Here is a 19,215-nt window from a genome sequence, read left to right on the forward strand (position 1 = left end):
GGACAAAGTCTGCCCTGGAAAAAGACTACAGAATTTAAAATAGGCAGCAAACACCTTTGCTAGTAGATGCCATATCCTGGAAAAAATACCTTTCTCAAAAACTGAGCAGGGAAGTTCTAAACACTGTGCAGTCCAGCTTCCTCATAGATAACTGATTTTATAAAGCTTTTCAGGGTAAATTAGGAAAGGTTTGTTTTCCTTTCTGGGCCATTACCTTTCAGAAAAGTGCTGCCATAAGGTTTTGTAAAAAATTTTAAAAAAACCCCCAAAACGCATTTGGCGAAACTAAACTAGCGCTCAACTACCTTTTCCTCCTTGACCACCACCTAAATGAAAGACTTCTCATATGATAGGGAAGTCCTTCTTTCTTGGAAACCTTGGCCCTGTTACCAGTAAATATGGAGATATAGTTTAGAAAAACGTCACAGATGATTGTGGTCGAATTTGTTGAAAGTGGAGCAAGATGTATAAAAAAGCACAGCACAAACACCGACCAGCCACCACATGAGCAATAGGTTATCTGAGTGAGCATCTCGGGGAAGAAGCTGCTTTGAGGGTTAACAAAATTAGGTTAACCTCTGTCATCTAACCAGTCTGGCTGCATCACACATGCTGCTGTGACTGCAGAGGCTCGAAGATTTGGGAGCAAAATGAAAGGATGTTCTATTTTCAGATCTGGGCATTTTTTATTTCTGCTTTGTCTTTTTGCTGTGGAAGGCAAAAAGTCACCTGCAGGAAAACATACCTGCCGAAAAGGACTCCTCTCCCAGGTGACAGAGAACCTGTATATCAAGGCAACTAGTTTAAAATCATCTGTTCCTGTAAGTTGATCCCACTAATTGAAAAAGTTGATTTTATTTATAAATGCTTCTTTATTAGTTTAATTACTGAGCTTCTGGAAACTTTAATAAGTTGAATGATCTCTACAGTCCTGAGAGTCAGGGTAATGCAGCTACTTCTTTTGTAAAGGTGGGAAAAAATTATGCATAGAAGATGCACAGAGAGGCTGGATGAGATTTCCATGAAATAAATTTGCAGCTAGGCTAGGATTTGCTGAGTCTTCACCCTATGTCTGAAGAAGATGATAAAGATTAATATTACTGTTACTAATTTTTGTACAAACCAGGCTTGAAACTGTCTCCCTTCCTCTGCTTGGGTTAATTAATACTATCACCTTGTATTTTACAGAAGGATCTCATCAAGACCACGAGACTGCTTAAAAAGACTACAAAAATGTTGTTTATGGTAAGATTTATATTCATAGTTTCCCATTTTCTTACTTTGACTTTCCTCTGGTCAATAGAAGCAGGAATATGTAATCAAAAGCAATGACAGCTGACGCAAAAATCACTTGTGTTTAATTGGGAAAGACATTTATGAAAGCCACATGCTTAATGAAGTTCTCTGCTTAGAGGAAGAGTGTATTTCTTTTGCAAGAAAGGGATATTCCCCTGAACATGAAGGGACAGTCAATCATGGTATGGGGAGAAAGAGGTGGATTTGGAAAGCCTGCCTGGAGGCATTTCTTTGTAGGCAGCTGAGTCATGCTCTGCCAGGGAAGTTGGGGTGAGGATGTTTGTTGGCCAGGGAGCAGTGTGCTTGTGCTAGCACTCACTCCTCCTGTGAGCCCTGGCTGCTTGTGAGCCCTCCAGGAATGCTCCCAGCCCTCAGAGGAGGGCCAGAGCCACAGCCAGTGTCCTGCAGCTGAGGCACCTTCTGCAGGGCTGTGCAGCACCATGGATAGCCCGAGGATGCTGCAGAGAGCTGAGCTGCTTTGAGCTCAGGGCTCTGCAGGTGCACTGGAAGAGGGACATCAGAGCTCCCAGTGCAATTCAGCATGGGGGTGAGAAGCAGACCTTGGGGAGCCTAATTGTAGCTCACTGGAAGTGTGTGAGATGTTTCAGTTTTCTTCTTGCAGAGCTCTAGTCTGCAGGGCCAACTGAGTTGGTTTATCCCTAAGTGTAGACCAATTGGCCTTTGATGCCCCTGGGACTTCACCAATTGCCTTGGGAGTGAAGGCTCCTCACTTGTCTGTGGAACCTACACACAGATATCCACATTTGAGTGGCCAGTGCATTACCCTCCTGACAGGAATCTCACACCTGACACTCCATTCCATTGCCTAAAAATAGGCATATGATAATTTGAAACACCTTTAGATGTCCAAGAGAACCCATAGGTAAGGCAGATAGGACACAGAGTTGACAGGATGACTGTCTGGAGCTGTCTTTTCTGGAACAGCAGACAGGGATGGGCTGGATACCCAACAGCATATCAAATGGCATGGGACAGTGATGTGGAGGAATGGAAAAGTGACACCCACCATGACTCCTACAATTTGGCCAAGATGGTCTTACTTAACTCCCTAGGTCATCTTCCATTTACTCTTTGTGTGTTAATTGGTTGCTGTCACTTTTGTTCATGATTGGTCTTGCCAATAGTCCTGTGCCTGCCAGCACAGCACCCTCCTGCCTTTCCTTCAGAAACCATAGAGGTAAATTGAGCTGTTTGAGACAAAAGGAAGCACATCAATTGGATACTAAAACTCACAAAAATGTTTTATTGATTGCACACTTTCTAAACATGCATGTTTTTATGAGGCTGAAATTTTAGGCCAAAGTTGACCTGCAAATCATTACTTGATTTGTTTTCAGACAAACTGCAGTGTTCGAGATCAGCTCCTCTCCTTCTATGTGAAAAATGTCTTCAGCCGTCTTGAGGTAGGAAGGGACAAGTTGTACTTTATTAGTGCCTTCCAGGTCCTGCAAGCAAACATGGATGCCTGTGTGAGTATATTCCTGAGAGCTAAGCTAACTTTGTCCATCTGGAAGGTTAGGGAAGGGCTCCATCTCAGTTTCTCAGCAGATGGAGAGGCAGAGGGTGATTCAGAGTCATGGTGTCCCATGCCACACGGTACCCAGCTTCACAAGGGCTTCTCCACTGAGCCCAGGGATGTTTAACTCCTTTCATTCCCTCCCAGAGTGATCCTGTGGGGAGTGTGCAAGGTGGTGGTGATCCCATGGAGCCAGGCCACTTCCCTACTCACGATGTCACCTTGTGCTGCCCTCTCATCACTAAAGCTCAAAGAAACAGGGTGATCGCAGGGAGAAATGTGGCTGCTCAAGTTTCTGTGATGTAACACTTTCCTTCTTCAACAACATACCCTCTGCAGGTGTAATCTTTACTCACATGTCATCTCTGCTCCTCCATACTGAATTTTGAAAGAACTGGTGGTGTCTCATGAGTAAGCAGGGACCACAGTTGTGAAGCACATGGGAGCAGCTCCTATGTATTAGCTGTGCTCACAGGCAGAGCAGGTTGTCAGAGAGTGATGCTGCTCACAGCAAAATGTCTCCAGGTGCCCCAGAGAAGAGGTGCTTTTACCAACTCTGCCTAAGTACCAACAGGACAGCAGTTAGAGCACTCTTTTCCCTGTGCAAATATACTTACTAACATACCAGGTAGGGCACTAAGGTGATGCCATCCCTTGTTGGTCATTTCTCATCTAATTTTCAAGGTGTGTCTTAAAACTAAATATCCTATGGATATTTTTTCTCCACTAAACCTGAAGTCCTCACAAATAACTTTGTGCCAGGAAGTGGAGCCTGACCTAGGGTGAAATATAGCCATAGATATCTCAGCAAACATCTTTTGTGATTTTAAAAAGTGAGAGTAGGATGGCAAGTCAACGAATTAATGAATTAAATTAATTGAAACTTTGTCTAATCTGAATTGCCTGGTAGCATGAAAAAAAAGGACAGTTCTATGTGCACAAAAATATTTGGAATGCAAAAACAAATAGCTGCAGAGATCTTTTTGCAGAATTATAGGTCAGAACTCAACTGGTATATTTGCATAATGCAAAAAGATTCAAATCTTAATGGGAGAAAACTTAACCAGCTTTCAGGTTCTGTATTTCAAACTATGTTAAACAGTTGTGATTTACAGCCATTATTCAGAGCAGTCTGCTGTAAACATACTGCTGTGATTATTTGTGTCTGTCAAAATTCCAGATAATGTTGTACTTCCAGAATGTGTTAATATAATTTCAGATGGTATAATATGCCTTATAGAGATTACATTCTTGTCTGGAAAAACAATTACATTCTATGCAAATGCCAGTACACACAGGAGTTTAGACTGTCAACTGTGACTGAATTCAGAATATCCAGGGGCTGTAGTTTGCTAGATAGCTTTGTAATACATTTGTTTCTCTGCTACATGGAGACAAAATGTTGCAGGTTTCTCAGAGCTCCTGCATTCTTTTTCATAATTACTGCCAGTGTTTTACCCAATAGAAGTCTAAACATAACAACTTATGTTTTTGGGTCTTAAAAAGTGCTGCTAAGAGAGATAAGACTGCCCTTGCTAGAAGAAAAACAACAGCTCTTTGAGAAATGATGGCTTACCATGATTTTCTAGGAGACAGCTCATTTCTGGAAACTAATATTTTTTGAAATGTTTTGAATATGTTTTGAAATGATGTATTAATTCAAACCCAACAATACAAAAGTATATGAAAGAACAGCAAAAATTTTTAATAAAGTGAAAGTAATGGGTCCTTTGCTAATAGTAAACTTGAGATTTTTTTGTCATATTATTCCTCAATAAATTAGCACTCATTCATCCATGTACATGAGCTCTTCAGTTGCTATTATCTAGTTGAGCTACAAGATGCTTATCAGAAGGGATTCCCACCACGACAACAAACTTACATAATTAATTGTTTACCTTTCAAGAATGAAGTTCTCTATACAACTAAGGGAAACAGTGATACATTTATGGTATTCTCCTTATATTCTTTCACAAATTTGGGCTGTAATTCAGCCAGCTGGAGGCATGTATGCTACCTAAAAATCCTAACAGTGTTTGCCTCCCAACCGCTTCCAATGATTATACCACAATATTATGAGTCTCACCCGGCCAGTTCTTGGTTTTGTCCAAACAAGGAAGCATTAATATTTTTCAATGGTATAGGGCCCCAAGTTCAGTTTTTAAAAATAAATAAGTTTGAAAATATCTAAACTGATTTTCTGCCATAAAGCTAGACTTTTTCATTCAGACTATGACTGCAAGGTCAAGGGAATGACATTTTTCCTTGGATATTTAGAGCATCCACCTGCAGCACCACTGACCTCATTACTTGCTAGAGTGCCCTGGTCATTATTGCTGAGAACAGCATGAAGTTGCTTCTGAGGCTGGACTTGTGTTCCTACATCAGTAGCTCATTGTGGAAGTGTTTTCTCATATCTGAATGGAGTGCAGAAGGACAGCATATTCCCAGCAGAGTCTTTAATATTTCATTTTAGGCAGAGCTTGTGGACTTCAAGCTGAGTAATATTCTCAATACTCTAACTTGCTGGCTAGCTCATTTAGTTACTTGCAGTGCATACAGCAAGGTAAGAGTCTGTAATGTGTATCACCACTAAAGCCAACATGCTCATTTAAGGTCAGTTCAGCTAATGCTAACAAAAGATATTTTGTGGAAATCTGTATCATACAAGATGGACATCATTAAAAAGAAAAAGGAAAAGGAAAAGAATAAGGGCTCCATGTTAGATAGAGCTGGCCTGGTGGAAGATTTTTTAAAATCTACCTTTATTTACACTCTCTTTTAAAGATCTGGTTTTTTTTTCCACTTTCATCATGTGAGTTGACTTTGGGAAGCACAAAAGGTAACCTGCAAATGTTTGTGCTCCTTTTTAAAGTGCTGTGTGTGAGATAGAAAGGGACTAACCATTCATTTCAAAGGAGCTGTTTCCTTCCAAGAGTTGAGATGAGGACCTTTGTCTGTTTTCTATTCAAACATGTTGTAGATAGGAAAACATCAAATATTTCCTTTTTATTATTTTTTTTTTCTGTGAAATAATGCATCTTCCCTTTTGACAATCCTCATGTAGCTGAGGATCAGCAAGCCATGTTGCTCAGAAAGCTTAGTCTGGCAGCTCTAGAAAACCATCTGGAACAGTTTTGGGTGGCCAGTGTTGAGTGGCCAGAAATAGGTGGTGAGGAGACAATTGAGCCCTCCAGACTGTCATTAGTCGGACAGTGGAGAAATGGGAGGGGAAACAGAGAAAAACATAAATTAACTTTATAAAAGTATTAGGAGGGCTTGCAGAAATGTGCAAATTTGCTCTCTGTGCCTTGCAATGGTCTTTGGCCCTTTACTTTGCCTTCTCTTGGGTTCAGAGGTTCTGAGGGTTCAGAGCTGAAGGACCTTGAATCTTAGAGCTAGAATATAATGTGCAAAAGCTGTAACTGCAGCTTATGTAAGGATTCCTGAGATAAATAGAAAGTGTTTGATAAGAAAACTTAGAGGTACTCAGTACCAATTTTGGGTGTTGTGAACTCGTCAGGAAGCAGGGAGGTAAAAGAACACATTGAAGTACTGGGAGATACTGAAATGGTGCTGAGATCACACATTTTACTGGTAGCCCTACAGTGCCACACTGGGGCAGAGTGGGCTGGTCTCTTATTCATTATTGTGCCTTTATATCAGCATCTCTGGGTCTTTTTCATCCTTCAGCTTCCGTGTGCTCCATCTACAAGGTTAACTTCTGCAGTCAGAAAGTTAAAGAGAATGTTTCTTAAGGTAAGAACAGGAGTTGCTGGCTCCCCACTGCATTGTTCAAAGGCTGTAGCTTTTTTCCTTTTGTTTTAGTTCAAGGGCTTTTTTTTTTCTAATGCCTTTATCTTCTCAACAGCTTGGAGATCAGGGAATCTACAAGGCCATCCATGAGCTGGACATTCTCCTTCCCTGGGTTCAGGCCTACATACAAACCATCATATGAAGAATGAGGAGGTGACAGACACCATACTGGTTCAGTGAGAAGAGCAGATCAATCCTCAAAAGGCCTGAAAATGAACTGAGAGCTGGATGAACAACATGTCTGGCAGTAACTCCCTCTGTAACACAAGTGGCATAAATGGGTTTTCACGAGCTTTCCTGGCCAGCCTGGCACAGCAGCTGTGCCTGTTCAGCCTCTGGAGCAGCCAGAGCAGCCTGCTGTGCTCCCCATGCTGCCTGCCTGCTTGCCTGCCAGCTGCCTCCAAACACACTGCACCAGCAGAATGAGGAATCTGCTCCCTGAGGATCAGCCACAGCATCCCATCTGCTCTGGGCAAGGTCCTGCCAGGGCTTGTGCCACCCTGTGTGAACACAGCTCAAAGCAATGAGGATCACTTTGGAAAATCCCACCCCTACGCTGCATTTCTTTTGGGGCTTGTGGTTGTGGATATATAACTTACACACAAGCCATTCTACATGTAAATAAGAAAAATAATTATATACTGCTTATCTTTATTATTAATTTAAGGTAGTAATTGATCCTTGATAAAAAACACAATGCTTGTAAAAGCATTTTTTCAGACTCATGAATGACCTGTAGATGTACATGATCTACACGAGATCAGACACCCAGAAAACACAATAAATGTATTGCTTTCACTGGGATTGTAAAATGATTTGTGAGAAGTTTATGAAAGTTGATGGTAGTGGTTTCCAAAATGTCTTTCATATAGGGCAGAATGAAGATGGAGCTCTAGTTTTCTCACATTTTAAAAGATTCATCAGGAGAAAATATCTAGCTGATGAACATTGCCTTGGGTTGCAATACAGGATGTGAGCAGAAATGTGTATTCTATCACCATCTGTTGAAGCCGGGTGGGGTAGTGATTCCTTATCTCCGTGGCACACATTATCTGCTAATGGGCCATCTTTAAAACCAGGTGGGGCAATCATCTTTATCTTTTCCACAATCCATCCTCCCTCCAGGAAGATATCATCTGCTGCTGGGCCATTGAGTCCCACTGTATGACTGATAAAATTCCATCATCCCACTGGGAGATGCTCCAGCCAGGGGGAGGAGCCAAGCCTTTCCTACTTGGATAAAAGACTGAGATTTTGAACACCAAGGAAACCTTCTTTGCACTGGATTCCGCAGGAAAGCTGAACCTTTCCACATCATCCCTGGATCTTCAGAGGAAAACTGCACCTTCTACAGGAGCACTGCTCCAGCTGAACCACATCTGCCACTGCAGGAGGATGCAGCCACCATTTAATGGGACTGCTACCAACACCCTGACTGACTGACAGGGTGTCAGGTTGTATTCTGACTCTGTCAGTGTTTTGGGATTGTTCTTTGTAATATTGTCTTTCTATTTTAATTTTCCTAGTAAAGAACTGTTGTTCCTAATTCCCATATCTTTGCCTGAGAGCCCCTTATTTTCAAAATTATAACAATTCAGAGGGAGAGGGTTTACATTCTCCATTTCAAAGAGAGTCTTTTGCCTTTCTTAGCAGCCACTTGTCCTCCAAACCAGGACAAACATATTCCCAGTCTGTATGTTTGGCAGTTCCATGGGGCTGAAATTCTGCAAATACTCAAATCTCATAATTCTACTCTATCAGGAGCATTTGAAACCATTAATGGGATGACATTGATGAGCCTGAGCTAGTTCCTCTTCTGGCAAATGTTTAATACAAGGGAGTTGTTATGAGAAATACTTTTTTCAGCTGAAGACAAAATAGTTAATTAGAGGGACAGTGGAAAATTTGATGTCATGGTCTTTTTTGAGCATGTAATTTAACAATTGTAATTTACAATGTCCCTTTTCATGGATTTTTTTCACATAGCTCATTATCATGAGATTCAGATTTCCTTTCAATTCCAGTGCTTTTTATCCAAACTCTGGTGTATGGAATAGAAAATTGACCATGGGCATGGCCTCTCCAGCCTTCATCAGACGTAACTGCCTAGTACTTGCACTGGTAGGGAGCAGTGTCTGGGATCTGGGAGCCCTGTGTCTGTGGGAATTGGAGGGTCTGCTGCTTCTCTGCCTCAGAAGGTAGCCAGTGACAGCTGCAAACAGAAAAACTGCCACCTTTAACTGGGAAGATCCATGGGAGATTATTCAAGTTGCCAAAGACTTATCATGTGGAAATTTTGCACATCCAGTCAGTGGGTGGCACACGAAGACATGAAGAGACAGATGACCTTTAAAAAGGGCAAAGCAACACCTTCCCTGCCACATGCATTACTGGGGTCAGTCCTGCAGTGGGCATGGGCAGCCAGCAGACCTCCCACAGCAGAGTTTGAGGTCAGCCTGCAGCAAGGCTCAGCCTCCATTCATCTGACAAGGAATTCAAACTATTTTATGGCATAAAAGCTTAGGATTTGTGTATTTCAGCCCTCCTTTTCCATATGGCTCGGGACACTTTGAGGACTCTTAGTTTCCTATAAAATGAGAGTACCTCTGGGAATGATGAATCCCTTCATACAGCAGTGAAAACCACATTTGCAAACCAATTAAACACTCCTGGATGAAAGCCAAAATACAGCATCTGCAAAATAAAGGAGTTTCCCTAAGGCAAAAGTGTTGTGATACATGCCATATGCAGGCTACCTAATATCAAATATTGCTTTGAGTTTTCACAAAAACATAGCAAAATAATTGGTATTAAATATGTTCAACTGGCAATTCTAAGTATGGACAAAAGCTTGTTGCCTTTTAAACCAGACAAGTGAAGGAGTGCATTTTAATTTTACTGATGAGACTCTAGGTGTCACTCTTAGAAAACAAGACTTGTGTTAGTCTCAGTTAACTGCTGGCTTCAGTTGATGGAGAAAGTGTTAGAGTGTATTTCATAAGTAGTTTCCTTGGATATCTATCTGATATGCAATTAGGTTAGAAAGATTGAACTTTGTGAGGTGAGAATGATGGGCATATAGCAGCAAACTGATTATGATTTCAGTCTCTAGTTTTACTATAGAATTCTTATGTGACTATAGACAAGTTCCTTTATTAAGGTACTGCTCTCCTTTGACAAATGGAAAAAAGTCCATCAATTATTTGTTCAAGTTAATTTAGCATACAGAAATCCTCAGAAGGAAATTATTTCCCATGTAATGTTAATTGATGTCACTGTTGCTTAGTGTGGCTTGTCTTATCAGACTGTTTTGGTCTTTTTGAAGCAGTGACTTATTATGTGGAAAAAAAAAGGTATTTTATGACTGTTATTGCAAAATCAAGAATGAAAAACATGTGGCTGTGCATTAAAATTGTCACTAGATCATAACTTCTTGAAAAACACTGATCTAGTGGAAAGTAGCAGCTGCACATGCAGTTTTGGTATTATCTAAAGAGTACAGCAACAGTCAGCGAAGACAATTTCCATCACATACAAGATAATGTAATTTTATGGTTTCTCTGAAGTGTTTTTTTTTTTTTCTCTGAAGGGCAAAATCTTCAGAGCAGGGGTTATCACTTACTAAATAATTTCAGCTGTAGGTCCAACAATCAACAGCAAATTCCTGATCTCAGCTGCAGTCCTGGTGTTCTAATGTAGTCACAGAATGTTGGAATCATAACATCATAGAATTGTTCAGGTTAGAGAAGATCATTCAGATCATCCAGTCCAGCCATTAACCCAGTGCTGCCAAGCCCACCATAAAACCATGTCCCCAAGTGCCAAATCCACAGGTCTTTTACCTACATCCAGGGAAGGTGACTCCCCTGGGCAGCCTGTTCCAGTGCTTGACAGCTTTTCTTGGTTGCAACTTGACAGTGCTTTCAGAGAAGAATATTTCCTAATCTCCAATCTAAACAAGTCCTGGCAAATGCTGGGACAGTTTCCTCAGAGAGCATCAGAAGGATTAGAAGATCAGATTAGAAGACTGTTTTCTGAAACATGGAATTAAGAATGGTGTTTGGACAGTGATGCAGCTTGAGTTGGATTTGGCTGTTTGGTCACTGTTTCTTTGTACCCACAACATGCACCAGTTCATAGAGACTGCAATAGCAGAGTCTTCACTGCACAGATGTGTGACCAAAGGTGAAATGCTTGGACCTTTATGAGCAGCTTTAATGAGATGCTCCCCAAATAGCCCCCAGTAGCCAGTGAGCCCAGATACTCAAGTCAAGTCATCTTCCCCCCAGCAATTGAGGGGCTGCCAAGAGAGGGGGTGCCTGGGCAGGCAGTGCTGTTACAGGAATGGGAGGGATATGGGAGTCTCTGTACAGCTGCAGTGGCCACCATACAGCTTCTCCCATCTTTAGCCAACCTTCTTCATGTTGCAAATAATGAGTGCCCTAGGGCTACTCCCTCTGAAATACTGCCAGGAGCTGCTGAGCTCTGGAATGCTCATTCTCTAAGAACAGGTGTGGAGAACGGTCTCACCTCAAATCTGTCCTTATTGAAATATAAGTGTCTGGATTGACATTCTTATTCTGTTGGCTTCAGTGGAAGAGTGATTTAGAAATGTAAAGGCAGCCAGTAGTTTATTGCTCTAAAGGAGCATTGATTGCCAGAGGGAAAAAGGAGGGAGGCATAGGAATACCATCGATTGAGGATGGAGATAATTATGGAATAAAGATACTGGTGAAATATGTCATAAGTAAGTTTGAATTGCAAAACTTTATTCATCATTTTCTTCTGTCCTTTGGATGGAGTGGATTGATGAAAGGCATCAGTGATCATAAAGGCACAAGGGTCCAGAGGATACATGAGGTTGTCAGGGACTCTGGAGGCTTCTGGCCTGAACTCCTGCTCAAAGCAGGGCACACCAGGAGGTCAAACCAGGCTGCTCAAGGCTTTATCCAGTTGAAGGCTGAATTTGAAGGGCCATTGCATCATTTCTAGTTGTCTTAACTATTACAGAGCTGAACAGAGCCACAGCTGAAGGAGAAGGGACATTGCTTCTGTGCTTGAAAGGAAACCTATGAGAACTGCCTGGTCACAAAATGTTTGTGTGAGGTGAATGACAAATTGCAGGCGAGTGTAGAGTCATGTAAGAGGAAAGGGTTGAATGAATTTTGAAACAGGGTTAAGGCAGATGAGAAGTCACAGATGTTTCACTTCTGAAACACCCTTCATCAATAAATTATTTGCCCCTTCTCATCTCAGGTCATGATGCCCTTTTTAGAGTTTTGTTGGCTTCTAATAGGTATTCTGCCTCAGTAAGCTGACAAAGAGCAGAAGAACATGTTATGCTAGGATATTAAAGTAATATCATCTATCTGATTACCATTCCCTGATTTTTGCATCACCAGAGATTGAAACCTGAGAAAACACAGATTTAATTCTATTTAGTGGATGTATAGATGTAGAGGCAACCTGAGGAAGAAGTGTAGAAGAGGAGTGATGGTGGGTGAGCAGAGGATCCTGGGGTGTTTGGATCTTATCCATATGTTTCAGCATGTTGCTGTATTTTGCACATTTAAAAAAATCTATTTGAAGAAAGCTGGATGTAAAATTTCTAGCAGCTGGAGTTGCAGAGAAAAGAAGGAAACTTAAACAGAAATTATGAATGAAGTTATATATAGATATTTAGATTCATGTAGATATTGTATATACTATAGATACTAAGATATTAAGGTGTGCACAGGTTTGATTTTGCTTTTCAAATAGCCCTTTAATCAATTATGTTTCTTCATATTTAATAAAATCTTATTTTTCTTCTATTTAAGACCTCAAAAAGGCTTTCACACTCTTGACATAACAATAGAGTTTGGGGTTAATGACATACATCACTTGTTAATATTAATAATGGATGCTTTTCCTTCCACTTTCTGCCACTGCTGCTTATTCAGGTTGTTTTGGCCGTGCCTTCAAAGAGCTGATGAGAAGGAAGTGCCTTCCTCGACGTCCCGTGGTGCGGGGGAGCCTTTTGTTTGCTGTGTCTTACTAAACATTCAATGAGCAGTCGTTAACAGCAGAACACACCTGGTGGTTTGGTTGCTGTAGGTGAAGCCTGTAGCCCATGTTGAACATGGATAGAGCATCATCAATTATTTTCTGATTTTCCCTCCCCGTGTGAAAGCGAAGTGGTTTGTGCCAGCCCGGCTCATTGCCCCTAACCACGCGTGAAGAACCCGCTGACGTGTCCTAGGCAAATTTTGTCATGTCAGTCTAAAGTTTTCTCTGTTCCTGTATAGTGACTAAGGAATAACCAGCAGCAATTTCCAAGTGGTGAAGAAAGCTTGCTGAGATAAACCACAGGTGCCTTAAATTAGACACTTGATAATGCTATTTACAAGTGTCACTCTTAGATGTGAGGAAAAAAATTTTTTTGTGAATGAGAAACCACAGGCTGTCAGTGGAAAAGACAACCTGTTTTTCTCCCTGCTGTGGGGAAAGAGTGCTTCACATACAGCGACACCCGCCAGGGCACGGATGTGGATCCGAGGTGGAACACAACTGCAGGGCACAAGGACAAGCTCACAGTTTGGAGAAAATAGCAGGGCTGCAGAGAATGCAAAAGGGGGTTGCAGCATCAGATGCAGAGCTGCAATTTGAGTCAGTGGTCTGGTCTCTTTGGGACCAGCCAACTGAGCTTGCATGGCCAGAGCCCCTAATAGAGCCTGCTGATGCCAAAGGGTGATGGTGGCAAATATCTGACTGATACAAACTGCCCTCAGCTGATAGACAAGTTCAGCACAATCTGGTTTTAGATCATCTGAAGCAAGATCCTGGTGCTTACTCCTTTCTATTGAGAAAAGATAAGTGGCTCTTTAGGGAGGTTTTATAGAAGGAAAGGAAGAGGCCATTCAAATCTAGTGGCAATCTATTAAAGAGCAATTCCCCAGCCTAAACTCTTGAATGAGGGTTTCCCCCATGAGTGTAAAAAGATTTGAGAATTGGTACAAACTGTGTGTGTTGTGGTATGGAAAAAAGAATGAATATATGTGTTCAACTCATCTGTGCATGAGGACTACTGAGAGGAAGCAGAAAGATGTAATTTTTATATGTTGTTTCACTATTGATTTTCTGAGTGTGTTCCAGCTTTTCCTTTCTGTGAAACATTGGAATATTGCAAAGGATTTAAAGAATTATAAGAAAATCTGGCCTCTGGTACAAGACATTAAAGATATCAGTTTGATCCCATCAATGAGAGGCAAGATAAAAAAAATCAGCCAATTGCAATTCATCTACAGAAATGACTTCATTAGAAACTCCATGTTTCCTCAGTTAGATGGAAGAAAGCACAGCAAAGCTGTACTCTGCAGTGTTAAATCCAGGAAATTCAGTTAGGCTGGAACTAGCAGTAAGACAGATAGTGACCAGGCCAATTGGTGTAAATTATCACTTTTAAGACTGTAAATGGAATCTCTAAGTATTTAATAATTTACATCCTCCAGATACTGAGCACAGGAGTGGAATGAGTTCCTCTGAAATGTTTAAGCTGTGATGGAATGAGTTCCTCTGAAATGTTTAACCTATGAACCCATCTCTGTTTCTTTATTAGGAAGGCTGTTGCAGAGTTTCACATTCTGATTGAGAGAAGTCTTTCATTTTCTGGCCTGACTTTACTCATGGACAGTTTATAGACATTTTGTCTGGTGTCAGTTTATTCTGTTAGCCTACATGACTAACTGAATTTGTTGTTTCTCACTGTAATGTAGTTCAAATAATAACTGGGTCTTCTCAGCTTTTATTTTTCTAAAGCTGAACAATCCCAACATTTCTACTCTTCTTTTATAAAACAGGAGCTCTCTGTTTGTGTTCCAGACCATTTCTAGTTTGAACTACTCTATATAGCACAGGTTTATCTCACCAATGTACATTGCATTGCTCCCCTCAGTCTCCTGGAAGCACCTCTCCCAGTTAACCTTCACAGTGTCCATTTCCATTGCAGCATTGCCTTGATGGTTCCTGTGATGAGCAATGGCACCATGGAGTCATTCTCCTCCTCCAGCCTTCCTTTGTGAGTGCCACTGTGGGTTAGTTATTTGAGATCCTGCCTAGCCCAGTATTGAATACTTGAAGGTAGGTTCCACCGCTTCTTCGGGCAACTCACTCTGGCATTTGTTTCTCATGATGAAGCAATTTGAGCCTGTTGCACCACATCCTTTCACTGTGACCTGAGGGAAAAGTACCTTCTTTCACTACCTTTTGGGTAGTGGGAAATTGCAATTAAATACCCCTGAACCTTCTTGTCTTGTGGCTGAACAAATCAAATTCCATCTGTCCTTCTTCATAAGTAGAGACCTTCAACCCTCCCATCACATTGGAGGCCATTGGCAGAACATTCCCCCATTTTTCAGTGTCTCTCTTGAGCTGGGGGGACCCAAGCTGGTGCACTGTGCTGGGTGTGGTCTGAGAAGTGCCAAGCAGAATGGCAGAGAGGATGTCCTGTGAGCCCCTGGCTGCAGCTCTGATGCAGCTGGTGCAGCCCAGGACACCGTTTGCCTTCACAGCTGCAAAGGTGAAATCCACTTCCATTCAGCCATCCACCTGCACTTCCAGGTCCTCAGCAGAAGACTTACAGTCCTGTCTATCTCATTTTTTTTTGTCAACTTTTGAGGCAGATTCTAAGTAATTTCACACTTATGACTTGCAGAAATCTGGGTTTTTCTTCATGCTTATCTTTAGTTTCTGACCCATTGATTAGCTCCTTCAAGTAATGTTTCTTTTGGAAATATTAGTAAGAAACAAAAGGTTTCTTTTTGAAATTAAAATATAATTGTTTAACTGATAAGTTACAACTCAGATGACAACATCCATTCTTATTCAGAGAATGAGCTTCTACTGTAATAATACTTTTTTCCAGTAGTACTAACCTTCAGTCAAAAAGGCCCACACACATCCTAAATCTGTGAATATCATCCTAAATCTGTGATTTGGCATGACTAAAAAAACAAAGTGAATCCATTCCTTCTTTAACTATGCAACACTTCATTATCACTGACTCCTGGACACAAAGGCTTCCTTGGAAGCAGAGGAGAAACTGATGCATCCCACCACAGGCTCTTGTAAGTGCAATTCAAGCTGTCATGCCATAAATTAGAGGGATTTTTAATGTGTTTCCATGTGTACACATAAATGAGAAGATCCATGTCTTCTTTCAAATATTTAATTGCTTCTTCCACAAATATCTATTACTATACACTCATCTGTCTACTTGCATCTGATTATTCTGGGTCAGGGTCTAGTACAAAGAATTTTAATTTCATGCTTCCCGTTGCTTAGACCATTTCTTTTCAGTGCTTAAACATTTCAGGTAAGATCTGAAGTTGTTGCAAGATAACTTTTGTCTTCAGTAGCAAAAGGAGCAATACTACAGGTCTTGAGGACCCAACTTCCACACTGTGCTTGTTATGGCTTTATTTTTACTCTAGACTGATCCTTTGGCCTGAGCTCCTGTTAGCAACAGGATAACATCAAGAGAGTTTCAGGAAACACTTTCCAGTTTTATTTTATCTGAAAGGAACTAAATTTTGCTGGCTCCTAGAGTCCTCCCAAATGCAAGGCAAAGTGAAGTGAGTGGTGATCAGGAGATTGATTTTAAGTTCCTGTATGTAAAACAATTGGCACACAAACACAAAGGATCTTGCTGACATGTCTTTTTGCCTTATGTGGGCAGAAAAAGTATAAAAGTCAGTCTAAAATGTCTTTGAAGTTTGGTTTTTTTTTTTTTTTTTTTTTTTTTTTTTTTTTTTTTGTTTTGTTTTGTTTTTTTGGTTTTTTGGTTTTTTGGTTTTTTTTGGTTTTTTTGCAACTATTGAACCAGAATTGATAGTGTTCCAGAAGAAATTTCTCTTACAGAAAAGGCAGGGCAGGTCAAGTGTGCTGATGAGTTGGTGTTCCTGAATTCTGATCTCTCTGCCATTAACACTCAGCTTGTCTGTGTACTTTTGCAAAGTGTGGAAGGACTGTTGTACTTTGCTTGTGCACAGGGAGGCAGAGGTAGAACACCACAGCTAAAGTCTGGAGAATCACAGCTCCTCTGCTACTGATATCCACACTAGCTAGATTAAAATAAACCCATCCTAGCTATTGTGGCAATATGCTACAGTTTCCCCTTCAATTCTGCTGCACAAATATGCATAGAATAGGCTGGTGTGGCAAAACCAGAGGTACTAAAAAAGGATAAAGTAAAAGCCCAGAGCCCTGTATACATTACTACAAAACAGAATGACCAATTTAGGTGGCAGGGGAAGGTTCCTTTCACTACTCTTTTTCATAAGTTTTGAAAGTTTTTCATAATCGCCATATAGACTTTCCTAGATATTAATAGGGATATTAATAAAATTAATACTTTCCTAAATCATTAATAACCCATGAATTATTGATGAAATTAATATTATTTCCCAATAACTGAACAGCAGTGCTAGGAAAGGTATTCCCCTCCTTATGGTAACTAACTCATATAAACACTTTAAATACCAACATGTTGGTATCATCATTAGTAGACAATCTTGCATTTGCTTGGCTGTCAAATTCAGTGAAGGTGGAAGGAGTTAACTATGCTGTGAGACTTTTGAGTCTCTCAAAATCAGAAGAAACTGCTGAATGCTCAAAAGTTACTAACGAGGAAGGAACTGACAGCTAAAAAACTGCATAAGTTTCATTTCCTTAGGAAAAGATTAACAACTCAACCTGCCACAGTACCTGCATTTTGATTACTTTAAAGTATGAAACTTGAAACTGTATTTTGTTTTTCTTGAAAATAGTATTTTTGCAGTTTGTGGAGAAGGAGAGCAATATTTGTTTTTTTCATTTTTAAAAGCTTGTTTTATTGTCGTTTGGGGTCAGAAACTCCATAGTCTCTTCAAAAAGTAACAGAATTCAGTTTCTCATTTCTTGTGTTTGGATCTTTTTGAAAAGCATTTATTACTAAGCAATGAAATACCTTCCTAAGGAGGACTAGAATATGTTCATTCAGAACACTTCATAGTTGTTAGTTCAGGCCTTTGAAAAAGGAAGATGAGCAACTTTAAAGTGAAGTGCCTCTACACTCGACCCACAGGGGCTCTTCTATAGGCAGACTTACTTCCTGTGGAGATGAAGAGGAAATGTGCTTAGGGTGTGAAGAACCTTCTTCATTTTTTGACTACTAAAAAGCAAAGTTCTTGCCTATTTCTTCTTTCACTTGAAATTCTGAATCTAACTGAAAAATCATTGCAAGTAAACTCCTCTCAAGAAGTCTGGTTCTAAGTAAAATGTTATCTGTGGATGAATTGCTTGTCAGCCTGACTTTGTGGCATTCTCATATGTGTGCTGGAGGCTGGGCAGAAACAGGTAGGACCAAATCTGTGTACTGGTTTGCTTTTTCTCTGTGAGTAAGGATGACTGGCTTGCTTAGTCACACAGTTATGAATGGCACCAAAGAGATTGGCAGGTGAGGGGAATCCCCACCAAACCGTCTCCTGGATTGTTTTAGAAGAAAAGATTGCACCACATAGAAGATTTCTTCTAAGAAACGTCCTGTGGAGGTTTCCAAATGATTATGACAGAAAATGTCCACTCTCTAGGCTGGTTTGAAACATTTAATGGATATTTTCTTACTGATGCTTGGAAAAGATAATTGACTTTGCCTCCAACATGTGCCCACACCTACACACTTGTATTTCCATGCACATACGTGATAATTAACAATTATAAATTGTGTAACGGATAACAAGAAAATCATCAGATTTTCTCCCCCAGATGATGACGTTTCAACTTACAATATTCAATAAGAAATCAAAGCAGGATTGTTTTCACTACTGTGTACTTTCCAATTTAAATATGAGTATTAATTACTAACAATAAATACATCTGTAAGATAAAGTGAAACAACCGGGAAGTTTACCCCGTGAAAACAAATGCAACTGCACAATGAAAACTCAAATGGACTTGAATTCAAAAATCAAAAAGCTCCAATTCAAATAAAAACCAGCAGCAGAGAAAATCAGCGTAAGGAGAAGTAAAAAACACCCCAACATGTGGAGAAAATTCTGTAAGTATAATGAGAGGAAGACAAACAGGACTGGCTCACTGACAGGCTGATAGTCTGAAAAGTCCCATTCTGATAAAGTATTAAGAATGTATGAAAAGTATTAAGTTGTTATCCATCTGCAATGAGTTTTCAGTTGATTCCATGCTTTGTTGTGAGGTTCCAGGCTGGCCTCCGATGAAGTTAATGGAGATCCCTGAATGGATTGACCGAGCACATACAGAAACCAACAGCTGGCTCAAGAGCAGCATCCTTTGGTCTTCTCTCTTTAAAAATGACACAGTTCTTCTGAAAAAGGGCCCTGGGCACAAGGCTCACAGGTCACAGATACTTGGATGTAGAAGTTCCAGCAGCTTTTCTGCTTCTTTTGAAGGTGAATTTGATCCTATGAAAATGAAAGTGAATAACGGACAGAAAATAGCACACGTCTCTGTATGGAGAGTTGAAGTATATGAAAAGTATATGAAAAACATGAATTAATATGCTGGGAATGGGG

At 40.5% G+C, this 19,215-nt stretch overlaps 1 protein-coding gene across 1 annotated transcript; it reads left to right on the plus strand.

Annotated features, from left to right (window-relative positions):
* The first annotated feature begins 650 nt into the window (after positions 1-650).
* IL26 (interleukin 26) lies at positions 651-6,791 on the plus strand. The gene is made up of 5 exons (XM_056482634.1): positions 651-821; positions 1,189-1,245; positions 2,655-2,786; positions 6,527-6,592; positions 6,705-6,791. The coding sequence occupies exons 1-5, from the start codon at positions 651-653 to the stop codon at positions 6,789-6,791; spliced, it is 513 nt and encodes a 170-aa protein (XP_056338609.1).
* The last annotated feature ends 12,424 nt before the right edge of the window (positions 6,792-19,215 follow it).

Source organism: Oenanthe melanoleuca, chromosome 1A, assembly GCF_029582105.1.
Source record: "Oenanthe melanoleuca isolate GR-GAL-2019-014 chromosome 1A, OMel1.0, whole genome shotgun sequence".
NCBI lineage: Eukaryota > Metazoa > Chordata > Aves > Passeriformes > Muscicapidae > Oenanthe > Oenanthe melanoleuca.

Bases quoted from the DNA above. Each gene is read 5' to 3' on its own strand.
- IL26 (XM_056482634.1), top strand. From the start codon at position 651: ATGAAAGGATGTTCTATTTTCAGATCTGGGCATTTTTTATTTCTGCTT. The intron at 822-1,188 runs GTAAGTTGATCC...TGTATTTTACAG, and splicing joins GTTTAAAATCATCTGTTCCT to AAGGATCTCATCAAGACCAC. The intron at 1,246-2,654 runs GTAAGATTTATA...ATTTGTTTTCAG, and splicing joins CTACAAAAATGTTGTTTATG to ACAAACTGCAGTGTTCGAGA.